Genomic DNA, 14,491 nt, shown 5'->3' on the forward strand with positions numbered 1-14,491 from the left:
TCCATTATTGAAGATAGCTGCTCAGCATCTTTCTTCCTCTGTGATCCACCTCCTAGGCATTGCCCTCTCCTGGTTCCACTTCTACCTGTCCTCATAGCCAGCACATCTCCTGTAATTTCTTCACTTCCTATGCTCACAATTACCTCTGGCTTTCCTCATCTACAGGCTACTCCTTGGTAATATTATGTGTAACTATAGGGTCAGCTTTACCTTTCCATGACCATCCTCGACTATGGTGCTGTTTGAATGCTTATCTAACATTAATTGGTGGATAAGCCAGAACTTTGCCCAGCTTAACACTGACAAAACTGAAGGCGTTGTGGTCCCACCAGAAGCCTGCAGTGTTGCCCCTGATTCCACCTCATTCCCCATCTCTTTGTTCAGGCTGATTCCAATGGTGTGCAACTTCAATTTCTTGTTTGATCTTGAACTGAGCTTCAAATAAATATCCTATTCATCATTAAAATGACTTATTTCCATCTGCCTAATACCACCCACCTCCGTCCTTACCTCAATGTCACTACTGCTGAAACGCTCATCCGCATCTTCATTACCTGCAAGCTCGATTTCTCCAACTTGGATTTTTCTAAGGTCTTACCTACACAAACTCCAATTTAACCAAAATTCTGCCATTCATATCCGACCCTGTACGATCGCTCACTTATTGCTCTTCTCCCAGCCAACCTCCACTGGCTGTCCATTGATTTCAAGATCCTCGTCCTCATTTATAAATGCCTGCATGGCCTCACCACATCCTACTTTTACAACCTCCTCCAGCCTGACATCCCAGTGCATACCCTCCTTAACTCCAGTTCCAGCTACTGTGTGTCTCCCTTCCCTTCAGTCATCATTTTGTGTACACTGGAATTCTCTTCTTAAATCTATCCACCTTGTTACATCTTTCCCCACTTTCATATGCCTACTAAGTCACTTCCCCTAACTCTTTTCCTAAACCCTGCTTGATATTTATTCCCCCATCTTTGTGAAACACCTTGGGATGTTTTATGTTAAAAGTGCTATATAAGTGGACGTTCTGTTTATAAATAATAGAGGAAAGGACTTGTAATATTTTACAGTGTGCTGATGGCACCAAAACCCCATGAGCAGTGTGAAGGAAATTCAGGCTGATCAGAATGATCTGGAAAATTAAATGGATGGGCTAAGGCACAGCAGATGAAATTTAATGTTCATAAATGTAAGTTAATGTATAAAATTTCACAATATTAGCGAGTGGAACAGCCTGCCTAGTCCGTAATAAGTGAACTTTGGGTTTCCTCAAAATGGAGCAGGATAGATTTTTGTTGCAGCGTGTGTTGGGGGATAGAAACTTAAATCAAGAGAAAGATGGAGTTAGTTTGAGCTTTTGAGGGAAGAGGATTCAGTAGCCAACTATGGATGGTGGTAGGTGCTTGTAGCACCAGTTCGTTGGCAGGATTGTCTGAGTCTTTTTCCATTGTGCATATTGCTGTCTTGTGTACTGTAGAGTTGACCAAGGTATAGCCCTGTATATGTTTTTACTCTTAGATGCGTGAGCAAGAGCGTCAAGCCTCTGGTGGCGGAGAGATGTTCTTCATGCGAACTCCTCAGGATCTGACTGGTAAAGATGGTGACCTCATTCTTGCTGAGTACAGTGAAGAATATCCACCACTTATGATGCAAGTTGGCATGGCAACCAAAATCAAAAACTATTACAAACGGGTGAGTTGAACGCTTTTTAAAGAAATATTTTACAGTAAAGATTTTAAAAAGTATAAATATATATTGAGTCTACCCACTCTACAAGTGACAAAACAAATCCATGATCATAACTACTATAATGATCTTTCATTAAAAGTGACAGATTACATTTCAATTTATGTTCAAATGTTCGTGTTTTTGAAATACAGAATCTGCAGAATGTGCCAGTTACATTGTTGGATTTAACTATTCCATTACAGAAACCAGGCAAGGATCCCGGTGCACCAGACTGTAAATATGGCGAGACAGTTTATTGCCACACATCTCCATTCCTCGGATCCTTACACCCAGGCCAGTTATTGCAGGTAGGTGTGATCCTACGTTAGGGTGGGGTGCAAAGCATTGAGCACCTAAAGGTGGAAGATAGGGTAATATTTAACCATCTTCAGTGCTTTTTTTTTGCTTTTTCTTGATAATTGTCACCATGTTTACAGGTTTTCTTCCACCGTGGTTTGGACAGCTCTGTACTAATAATCGTTCGCATTAGTTTCTTTTTATTGTGACTGCGTACTTCCTTCACATGACAACCACAGAATGTGGTGACATTGTATTTTATTTTGTTTCTTTTTAAAAGTTAACTGCAACAACTATGTTCCTTTTCATATTGTCCATAAATGGCCCTCTAGTCTAGAGAGCCACTTTATCATTTTGAGGATTTAAATTAAGGTTTTTGGAAAAAAACTCTGTGCTGCAGTTCTGTGTCTTAGGAAGAAGTGGGCTCATTCCTCCTGATTAATACATCCTGTACAAAGGGCTTCAGTAGAGCTTTTGAAAAGGAGAAAGGCGAAACCTGCATTTGAAAGAGAAGGGTAATGACCAGGAGGGAAAAATGGAACGGGATCAAAATGGCAATATGGGGCTTAGTACTGTAAAATGATCAACATTAAGGGGCAAAGATTCAGGTTTATTTTGCCTGCAGGCTTTATTTTGTTTGTTTTTTCTTTGGCTTTTTTAATACTGATCCTTCCTTTTTTATTTTCCTTGTCATCTCTTTATTGTGATTATGTTTTTCCTTAACTGTTCATCCTCTATATACAAATTAATAGGATATCACCAAAAGTGGGCAGTTGTGAGACACTGTCTGTCTAAACTTTGCTTGCTGTAGCCTTGTGAATAACAAGGTCTTCCCAGGCCTCTGTTTTACATAAGGCCTTGTTTTGAGAACTCCCCTGCACTTCTTTAACTAATGACGTAGGATCTTTTACATCCACCTGAACAAAAGGACGGGACCTCGGTTTAATATCTCATCAGAAAGAAGACACCGCACTCTCTCATTACTGCACTGAAGACTGAGCCTAGATTAAGGGCTCAAGTCTCTGGGGTCGGGCTTGAAGCCACGACCACCTGACTCAGACGCAAGAGTGCTACCACTGAGCTAAGGCTGATAATAGTAGTGTTTTTTTAAGCCAGGAGTTGTCAAAGGAGTGAGAAATGATCCAGCCATCAGAAATGAATAGCCATAAGAATAACTACTGAATCAAACTCCGTTGCTCCCTGGATCAATCACTATTCCTCCACTAAACCCTCGGATTGAACTTTGCTGGTTCCTGGTCCATATTCTAATGGACTAAGATCTTGCAGAAATGAATCCAAGGGACTAGTGGAGGAGTGGTGATTGATCCAGGGAGTAATGGAGTTTGGGCCAATAAACTAGCAGAGGAATTAAGTTGGTCCAGAAAAACAGAGGAGAAGTAGAGAGAAGCCCAGGAGTGAGGGTTAGCCCAGGAACCAGAGGAAGAGCAAAGCACAGGAGATCAATAGAGCAACTCATTTCAACCCAAGAGCCAACGGAGCAGTGGAGTTCAACCCAGGAAGTAACTTCAGGTGAAAGAGGATTACCTTTCGATGGCAGGCAAAGACCTCTTAACGGCCCAGTAGCAGAGCAGAGTCTCAGCAGCAGAGAAGTTTCAAGCTGTCCTAGCAGAGCAGGAGAGTCACTGCGGCAGAGAAGTCCAGAAGTTCAGATGAAAGCAGAGCCATGGCAGTGAAAGCAGAATCCAGGGGGAGGATGGGCAGTGTGGCCTTAAGTAGGTTCAGTAAAATTTCAATCCATCATTGTTGCAAGTTCCTCTGCAGTAAAAAGGCTTTAAAATCGTAAACTTGGCATCAGCTAATCAATATTTCCTGACTTACCTCAATCTCTCTCCTCCTCTCAAACTTGGTGATGTCCTGTACTTTGGGCCTTCATTTGGGTTTCTCAGGTTTAAAAAAAAGCTCTCACTTTTTAAAATTAAATGTCATTTAATCTCAGAACTGCAACTATGTCTTAACGATAAAGTCAGCAAATTGTGAATAAACAAAGGACAAAACTAACTGAACAAAAATCTCTAAAGTGGAAATAAAGAAAATAATATGAACTTTAATTGAAGGGTTCTTCGCTTTGCTTAACAGGCATTTGAAAACAACCTCTTTCGCTCTCCGATATACCTACACAAGATGCCAGAAACTGATTTTCTGGTTATCCGAACACGCCAGGGATACCATGTTAGAGAGTTGGTTGATATTTTTGTTGTAGCCCAGCAATGTCCACTCTATGAAGTGCCTGGTCCAAACTCGAAGCGTGCAAACACACACGTGCGAGACTTTCTTCAGGTATGCATACTGTTTATGGTCAAGTTAATTTGTAAATTCACGCCCTTTATGGGATTTGACTTGTATAATAGATTTGACTTGTCTTCTGAAGGTGTTTATTTATCGCCTTTTCTGGAAAAGTAAGGATCGTCCACGCCGAATCCGCATGGAGGACATAAAGAAGGCATTTCCTTCCCACTCTGAGAGCAGCATCAGGAAACGATTAAAACTGTGTGCAGATTTCAAACGAACAGGTATAAGCTCTTGAATGTACACACGTTGGCAGGACAGTGATGAACACATGCATCCACTTGTGTGACTGCAGTAGTGCATGGCTAGTTCATTGTATTAGTGTAGTAATGCAAGGCCAGGCTGTTGTGTTACTGCAGTAGTAGAAAGCGCATCTGTCGTGTCAATTCAATAACATAAGGCTTGCTGCCATGTTACTGCATTGATGCAAAGCTTATCTTCCATGTAACTGCCATCATATAAGATTTAACTGTTGCGTTACTGCAGAAATGTACAACATCCACCTACCTGTGCACGCTGATTATGTTTCTTTAATCTGTTTCTAAAGGGATGGATTCAAACTGGTGGGTGCTGAAACCAGATTTCCGATTGCCCACAGAGGAAGAGATTCGAGCCATGGTGTCTCCAGAGCAGTGCTGTGCATATTACAGCATGTTAGCAGCAGAACAGCGTTTAAAGGTGAGGTAGAATATATTGCATTCTTGATGAAGTCCCATTGAGAGTGTCTTTAGAAATTACAGCATTAGTCAGATTATATTGGAAATTCTAGTAGTGTTAGGATGACAAGTGAGTAATGTTTTGTGCACAATTTGCAGAATAGGATTTAAAAATAAGATTCTAATGCAGATTGAACAGTGCCTTGTATATTGCCACACTGACTTATTTTAGAAACTCCGTCTGCACAATGATAAAAGTTTGCACTGGAATGAATATTTGAAGGGAAAATCTGAGTCCTACTCTTCCACCTTTCAGTACCTGAAAAGGAATAACATGCACTGCTTCCAGTGTACGTCTAATTACAGTGTTTAATTACACTGAGTCTCCAGTTATACTTTAAAAAAACATTAATTCTAGTTCAGAATACAGCTGCTATGAGAATTGCATTTTAGGACAGATTTATTATCTGATTTCTGAATTCGAATAGGTGATGTGGGCTTATTTTCTAGATTGATCTGAAACTGGATTGACACTTCAATCTGACCTCCTGGATTAGTTTCTAAATCTAACTATTTTAACTGAACTGCACTGAAGGCTGAGCATGTCAGGATTGCAAATTGGTAGGAAGTTGTTGTGAGGAGCTGAGTGTGCTGGTTCCTGTGTTGCGCTCCAGCTTCTTGAGTGTTTGATTTGTGGCAAAATCAGTACAGAAATTTATGAATCAGCCATAGTTTTGACCTTACAATACATAACATTTCTGAGGCAGTTTAATTCATTTGACCAAGATCTATTTTTTGTAATTTCCTTTTCTGGCCTTTGACAGACAGTAGAGAGCTCAGTGTCTGTATTCAGCTCCTGAGACAGTGAAATGTGAAAGCCCTTTTCATTATAAAAACTTAAATCTCACTATTTATTTAAAAGATTCACTGCTGATACCTGGTCTGGATTTTTGAGACCATATGGTTTGTGCTGCAGACCATTTATATAATTTATGTAAAGAAGGTTGCTTGCAGTTTATTTCCATTTAAGAATTTGAAAAGTGGTCCAGTAACACTTTGCCTTCTGCCTGCTAGACCAAATGCTGGGTCAGCATCATTTGCTTTGATCCAATTAGGCAAAAGATTCCGCCCACTTAAATATGCCCAAAATGCTACTAGTAATATTAGTACACCTGATTGTCTCTGATTTCAGAGTGAAAAGGGAATTTTTATTAGAAATGCTTATGTAGTTTCCTTAACAAATGAATTTCAGTTAGTTGGTGTCTGAGCTCTGATGTTCCAGTATGCAGCAGCCAAGCCACCCAGGTAAAGCGCATTCCTCCAATGGAAAGATCCTGAGTTCTGTTACTTTTAATGTAAGTTTCTATTTGAAAGTAATCATTACATTGTATCCAAGAAGCTTATCATCATTGAGAGTTGATTCTTTTAAACAGTGCAAAGTTACTTAGTTCACTACTTTGCTTGCAGGATGCTGGGTACGGTGAAAAATCATTCTTTGCACCAGAGGAGGAGAATGAAGAAGAATTTCAGATGAAGATTGATGATGAGGTAACAAGAAGGAAACTCTCTCTTTACTCCTGAATAAAAACCTCAGCTCTTAATGTTATTATAATCATACACTTGGCAATGTGTATATTGAAACACTGATTTTACTTCACTAGAGCATGAAGCACTGTTTTCCATCATTAACTCTTGAATCAGTTTCGATTGTGTTTTCACTTCACTGGATTTATAGTCATATTATACGTAACATATTATCAAAGGGCATATTATCAAAGGGCATCACAAACCATATGGTCTCAAAAATCCAGACCAGGTGTTAAGGGATATGGGCCAAAGGCAGGTATATGGAGTTAGATCACAGATCAGCCATGATCTTATCAAATGGCGGAGCAGGCACGAGGGGCTGAATGGCCTATTCCTGTTCCTATGCCCAGCAGTATGACAACAGCAAATCAGTTTTTAATACCCAAAGACCCTGGCAAAATTTAAAGAACTCCTAACCCTGTTTACAACACAAGTATCATGCATCAATCCACCTATCCATTTAACTTGGTATCTCCACTTCGGAAACCATTTGCAGTGTCTATGAACCAGATTAGCAATAAATATGAAAGGAATTCTAGGACATTGAATTTAGCATTTTCAGTGCCACAGGTAAATTTAATCTGGTCACCATCAAATTCTGGGGGGTGCTGGGTAAAACTGGATTATTCTTGGATTGTTGTTCGTTGTCGAAGGGTAGGTGATTATTAACTCTTAGACGGTTATAGCTCTTACCACTTGATCAAGTCCATGTTCTAACTACTTTCTTTTATCTCTCAGGTCAGAACAGCACCTTGGAATACCACGCGAGCATTCATCGCTGCAATGAAGGGCAAATGTCTTCTAGAGGTCACTGGGGTTGCTGATCCTACCGGCTGTGGTGAAGGGTTTTCCTATGTCAAGGTTCCCAACAAACCACAGCAGCAGAAGGTAATCCATCGGAGTCCCAATAATATCCTTGTATTTCCGCTATCTGTTTATAACACTGGAAACTGTGTCTGTCAGTCCACTCATTACCCATTTAACTCCAGTCTTCATACTGGCAGCCATTTGTACCATCAATGAATGCTCTTAATACATGGAATATGTCATTTTAAGTGCCTGCCTCCTCACTTACTCACTATATCTACGCAGTAAAAAAAAGTATCAAAGTGAATGCTTTACTTCCATTTGGCACCAGCAATAAGTACTTAGGTGAGATCATTAACACAATGTCATAGCATTTACCACTGACTCAGGTGCATGGGAAACTAGGAACGTACATTAACTTCAAGCATTAACATTCAGGTGTTTATGACTGACACCAAGTTTTTTTTTGGGCAAGGCAATCGGTGATAGCCGCACATCTTTTATGGTTGGTGCTTTTTGGGTGGTACCTACAAATAGTTTTGTTTCCCACACTGGTCTACAATTTTCAGTACTACAACCTGGTAACTGAACTTTTGGATTGTTAAATGAGAAGGAAAGTGTGGGGATTACTGTAGGATCAATGAGCACTTACAAACAGTGTCCAGCCTCTAGGCTAGTCCTGGATGCTAGTTGTAGCTGTGCCAGCTGGCCTAATTAGCTGGCCAGCATATTAGACTAAATGATTTGAGTTCAGTGCTAGTACCTAAAAGTGGCAGCCATTCTTATGGTCTGGATTCATGAAGCTGTTGACCCATGATGTTGAGGTCAGTTAGTAATAGTCTCAAGACAAGCGTGATGAGCGACTTGCTACTCCTGATACGAACAATTTATAGAATGAAATACTGACCTTCAGAGAATTTGGGAAGTGAGACTTGTGTCTTTAGCTAACATCTACTTGGCATGTGAGCAGACTTGGCTGGTGGCCATCAGTGAAGGTCTCTAACCCATCGTGACTATAGTGTAATAATATGAACAAACAAGCAGAATGCTCTACAGATTTGGCATTTGTGTTAAAAACTCTCGGTGCAAAATGTCACTGTGGACATCTAGAGTAGGGGCAAGGTCTAATGATTTGATCCCACTGAAAACATTCACTTGTTTTACTCTTGTAAATGCTGAAGGACCTGCTGGTGCCTTTCCAGAATTTTCTGTTTTTATGTTTGAGACTGGTAACAACAGATATGTGCTGCAGATTTCATAAAATTTCCCTTGTAATTTTATGTACCTTCCTTTCAAGATAAATGTTGACCCTTTCTCCTTGCAAATTGGTTTAAGTTGCCTCGTTAAATCTGAAAATTTACAAAACCAGTTTTCAATTTAATTTCTAGGATGACAACCAGCCCCAACCTGTAAAGAAGACGGTGACAGGAACAGACGCTGACCTGCGGCGCCTGTCTCTGAAAAATGCCAAACAGCTTCTTCGGAAGTTTGGCGTGCCAGAGGAAGAGGTAGGTTGTTGTACTGTCCAATTTTCTGTTCTGGAGTAAAAATGGGATTGACTTTCATTTTAACAGGAACCTTTTAGAATTCAGATTTATTTGATAAATTTTGTTTGTTTCATTTATAAATCAGCACAGTGATGTAAAATGCTGTACAAGTTTATACAGCAAATATCACAAAGCTGGCATATTCAGCTAAAACTCTGATGTTTTTATTCATTTTCTAATAGATCAAAAAGCTCTCTCGATGGGAAGTTATTGATGTTGTGCGCACAATGTCGACAGAGCAAGCCCGGTCTGGAGATACTCCCATGAGCAAATTTGCCCGTGGCTCACGTTTTTCAGTTGCTGAACATCAGGAGAGATATAAGGAGGAGTGTCAGCGAATCTTTGACCTTCAGAACAAGTAAGATTGTTGCTATCAATTATAACTTCGCTACGACCTTCCATCAAATTCCAGGCTCATAACAGTACTGCAATCCACCAAAGCCCCTCTTTTAAAACTCCATACCTGTAGAAACTTTCCTCTCCCGGAAAACCACACTAGTGGAACTCTCCGAATTCCACACCAGTAGAGGTATTATAGGAACAGGGGTAGGCCATTCAGTCCCTTGAACCTGTTCCACCATTCACTGAGATCATGGCTAATTTGTATGCTAATTCCACCCACCCACCTTGGCTCCATACCCCTTAATACTATTGGCTAGCAAAAATCTACTGATCTCTCAGATTTAAAATGACTAATTGAGCTAGCATCTACTGCTTTTTGTGGGCGAGAATTCCACACTTCTACCACCCTTGCGTGAAGAAGTGGTTCCTAACTTCTCTCCTGAATGGCCTAGCTCTGATTTTAAGGTTATGTCTCCCTGTCCTAGACTCCCCACCAGCGGAAAAAGTTTCTCTCCATCTACCCTATCGATTCCTTTCAAAATCCTAAAAACCTCAATCAAATCACCTTCTATATTCCATAGAAAACAAGCCTAGTTTATGTAATCGCTCCTCATAATCTAACCCTTGGAGCCCTGGTGACATTCTGGTGAATCTGCCCTGCACTCTTTCCAAGGCCAATATATCCTTTCTAAGGTGCAGTGCCCAGAACTGTACACAGTACTCCAGATGTGGTCTAACCAGGGCTTTATATAGCTGTAGCAAAACCTCCTCCCCTTTATATTCTAGCCCTCTAGTTATAAAGGCTAACATTCCATTAGCCTCTTTCTTGGGTCCAAAGTGGATGACCTCACACTTTGCCACATTGTACCCCATCTGCCAAAGTTTTGCCCACTCACTTTAATCTATTAATGTCCCTTTGCAACTTTCTGCTCCGATCTACACTATTTACTGTGCCATCTAACTTAGTGTTGCAAGCAAACTTAGATGTACGGCTCTCTATTCTTTCATCCAAGTCATTTATAAATATAGTGAAAAGTTGTGGCCCCAGTACAGATCCCTGGGGGACACCACTAGTCACATTCTGCCAATTTGAGTACATACTCATTGTCCCTACTCTCTTGTCTCCTTCCTCCTAACCAATTCCCTATCCAAGCCAATAGGCTGTCTCCTTTACTTTAGGGAACTTCTGTTTGAGGACTTGAAACCAATCTTAGGGAGTCCAGGGTGGTTATTGTGACCATGGTTTCCTATGATCTGTGTGTCCCTGTCTCTTCAGATCTGCCCTTTCTGCGCTCCATGCAGCTCCTAGATGGTGGGGTTCAGATCTCCAGGGTATGAAGGTCCTAGAGCCTCTCTTGCACTTCCACTTGCATGGCCGAAGTCCATTGATCAGAAATTTGACATCTTCAGCAGGTCGATCAGAGAACTCATGGGTGTTCTACTTACCATTGTCCTCACTGTGGGTTCTTGGTCCACAACTTTCCTGTCTGTTTCATCGTAGGTGACTGCCTGGAATCAGCTTGGCTTCCAGCTAGTGAATTGAAGGAGGAATCTCTGAAGGAAGAGTGGAACTATTATGATCTGCTGGACGATACCCCTTTTGATCAAAGTACCAAAGCTTTTGATGGTTTCAACTTTTAGGAACACCCAGAATTAACTTGGGGTTTTAGGTCCACTGTGCCTTGGCTGACTTGCTACACCCCACTCAGCTCTCTGATTCATCAGTTGTTTTCTAAATGCTGTCCAAGTATGGAAAGGCCACCACCCAGGAGACAAAAACTGAACTCTGATTGTGATGCCAAACTATTAAACTCTTCGACAAAAGCAAAATACTGCGGATGCTGGAAATCTGAAATAAATACAGAAAATGCTGGAAACGCTTCGTAAGTCAGGCAGTATCAGTGGATGGAGAAACGGTTAAAGTTTCAGGTCTGTGACCTTTCAGAATGCTGATGAAAGATCATCGACCTGAAAAGTTAACTCTGTTTTTCTCTCCACAGATGCTGCCTGACCTGCTGAGTGTTTCCAGCATATTCTGTTTTTATTAAACCCTTCAGTTACCTATGCCTTCCCAGAGAATTTGGCTCAGGTCCGCATTGCTTGCCAGTACATCCACTGGGTTGGGTTCATTCATTACCAGGCTGTGCTGAGGACAGGTCAAGGTTCTTTCCTAGAGCAATCCCTCCTGCTAATCAAGAACAAGCATCAGACCACCTTACAGGAGCAACAAGCTGTAATTACATAGACTTACAAGAATTTTGCAGCACAACGACAGATCTTTTGCATTGCTAGAAATCAGCAACTGATATTTGTTTGCTCAAGGACTGTACACAAGTCCGCCTGGAGTCTGGACCTGTTTTCTTTTGCTGAGAAACAAATATTTCTATTTGTGCTTCTTCCATTCACTTAATACCCAAGAAAGTTCCCAGAAAGTACAAGTGTTTCAGGTTCCCCCCTCAACTCTCCACTCACCCACTATTGGCCTTGGCAACTGTGATTCAGGAACATCCTGGCATTGAACAGTAGTTGCCTGATCCTGTTACACCTGCCAGCTATCAGGCTGGATTCTGTACCTGGACTTGACGGGCTGTGGCTGTTGAAAGGGGTGAGTATTAAACCAAGGCGTACCATCATCTGAAAGGGACATTCTTCTGTTGTCATGTAAATCACCCATTAATTGTGTGTACAATTTGAAATTGAAAAAGTGCATCCAGTGATGTTCATCTTAGTTTCATAGGCATCTCTCCTACAGTGTCTCAAAAGCCTTAAAAACACCAACATCTTATTGATCTGCATCTGAGACCTAGTTCCATCCACATGTGCCTTTCAGCACCCCTTGGTGTCTTGTTTTATGAAGACCATTCAGTGGATAAACTGTCATTCAATCTGAATTGCAATCATGATCTGGTCCTGCACAAGTTGTACCTCTTCAGATATATAGCCTCAAGTTCCTGTTGTAGAAAACTGCACTGTTAGTGCCTCTGGTTTAAGCTCAAACGATTAATCCACTGGTCATCAATCAGCACTATTTGCCACTGAGATGACTGGTTCTCAGGGCTCTCAGGTTTCCTGACAAAGGTGGTTTCATTTGTATTTGGACCTCAAAATCAGGACTAGAACATTGGTTCCACCATGTGGCTGCTAATACAGTTCTGTATTTTAATTAAAAAAAGTACTAAACTGCTTTGCCAGGAACATCAGCTATTTATAACCTAGATCCCTTTGCGCCTCTATCCCATTTAGACTCTCATCTGTGTTACAGCACAGAAGGAGACCATTCAGCCCATCAGGCCTGTGCCTGCTCTTTGTAAGAGCAGTCCAGTTAGTCCCATTCCCCTGCTCTTTCCCCGTAGTCCTGCAAATTTTCTCTATTAAAATATTTATCCAATTCCTTTTTAAAAGCCATGATTGAATCTGCGATCACCACCCTTTCAGGCAGCGCATTCCAGATCATAACTACTCGCTGCATTAAAAAAGTTTTCCTCACGTCGCCATTGGTTCTTTTGCCAGTTACCTTAAATCTGTGTCCACTGGATCTCGACCCTTCCGCCAATGGGAACTGTTTCTCTTTATTTACTTTATCTAAACCCATCATGATTTTGAACACTTCTATCAAATCTCCTCTCAACCTTCTCTGCTTTTTAACCACTTTCTCAACCTTTTCTGCCACCTTCAAAGATTTGTGCAGGTATACCTGCAGGTCTCTCTGTTCCTGCACCCCCTTTAGAATTGTACTATTTAGTTTATATTGCCTCTCCTCATTCTTCCTGCCAAAATGTATCATTTCGCACTTCTCTGTGTTAAATTTCATCTGCCATGTGTCCACCCATTCCACCAGCCTGTCTATGTCCTCTTGAAGTCTATCACTATCCGCCTCACTGTTTACTACACTTCCAAGTTTTGTGTCATCTGCAAATTTTGAAATTGTGCCTTGTACACCCAAGTCCAAGTCATTAATACATATCAAGAAAAGCAGTAGTCCTAGTACCAACCCTTGGGGAACACCACAGTATACCTTCCTTCAGTCTGATAAACAACCGTTCACCACTACTCTCTGTTTCGTGTCACTTAGCCAATTTCATATCCATGCTGGCACTGCCCCTTTTATTCCATGACAAGCCCATTATGTGGCACTCAAACGCCTTTTGAAAATCCATATACACAACATCAACCTCGTTGCCCTCATCAACCCTCTCTGTTACCTCATCAAAAAACTCAAATCAAGTTAGTTAACCTTCACCTCCAACAAATCCGTACTGACTTTCCTTTATTATTCACACTTGTCCAAGTGACTATCAATTTTGTCCCGGATTATCGTATCTAAAAGCTTCCCCACCCCCGAGGTTAAACCGACTGGCCTGTAGTTGCCGGATTTATCCTTGACCTACATTTAGTAACATTGTCCAAAGACATCTTGTTTCCAATCAGAGATGTGCAAAATCATTAGTCGACTATATTCTTCACTGTTACAACTCTCACTGGGAACCCTGTGGCTCAGTGAAAAGTAATTCCATCTGTTCCATAGCTGCATCTGGGACATCATGCGATAGGTGTCCATTGATGTGTATGTAAAATCACCACATGGAGTAATATGCATACTTTTATCAAACACTGCTGCTTGCACTTTAAATCTGACTTGGTGAGTGGAGTTTCTGACCCTTTACCCTGCAAGGGCATCAGTCCTCCAGATCCCAGGTGTGCAGGATTCTGAATGAAGAGGAATGATTGCTTAACTTGTAGGGTTGTGTTCATTTTTCACACTGGAAGCATGCGCCCCTCTGGCCACTCCTTGGCGTCATAAGGAGCTTTCCCTTTTTTTGTATGTTTTATGTAGAATGTTAAAAGGAACTGTTGCTCCATTGCGTGTCAGAGTCTTTTATGCAGTGTGGAAGTAGACTGGTGCCGTGTAGGATGGTGCTACCCAACATCAACGTTCGCACCTCAAAAATATCACGAGCGCGCCATTCACCAACTGGTTTTCCCAGAATAACTAATTAGTCAGTTCAGCTCCCAACAGTGTTACAATACATCTTCATGCTCGTGCCAAAGAAGAGATGTGGGCTGATCACCGTTGTCGGTATCATCATTGGGTTGAATTCCAAGCCAGTTGAAGATTGCATTGTTTGATAATTCTGTTGATGTATTCAAAACTGAAAAAAAATATTTTTCACACAACTGACAAGTGTAATTCCAGAGAGTGTCGAATTGCTTTGT

General features: G+C 41.2%; 1 protein-coding gene across 1 annotated transcript in view; it reads left to right on the top strand.

The window, feature by feature from the left end:
* The window catches only part of taf1 (TAF1 RNA polymerase II, TATA box binding protein (TBP)-associated factor), a 100,168-nt gene that overhangs the window by 40,540 nt on the left and 45,137 nt on the right, over positions 1-14,491 (top strand). The window contains exons 16-24 of the mRNA XM_067997051.1: positions 1,525-1,698; positions 1,938-2,042; positions 4,129-4,329; positions 4,421-4,562; positions 4,886-5,016; positions 6,462-6,542; positions 7,320-7,469; positions 8,777-8,896; positions 9,118-9,293. Of these exons, the coding sequence (XP_067853152.1) occupies positions 1,525-1,698; positions 1,938-2,042; positions 4,129-4,329; positions 4,421-4,562; positions 4,886-5,016; positions 6,462-6,542; positions 7,320-7,469; positions 8,777-8,896; positions 9,118-9,293 (1,280 nt within the window). The remainder of the gene's footprint in view (positions 1-1,524; positions 1,699-1,937; positions 2,043-4,128; positions 4,330-4,420; positions 4,563-4,885; positions 5,017-6,461; positions 6,543-7,319; positions 7,470-8,776; positions 8,897-9,117; positions 9,294-14,491) is intronic.

This window comes from Heptranchias perlo, chromosome 15, assembly GCF_035084215.1.
Source record: "Heptranchias perlo isolate sHepPer1 chromosome 15, sHepPer1.hap1, whole genome shotgun sequence".
Taxonomy (NCBI): Eukaryota; Metazoa; Chordata; class Chondrichthyes; order Hexanchiformes; family Hexanchidae; genus Heptranchias; species Heptranchias perlo.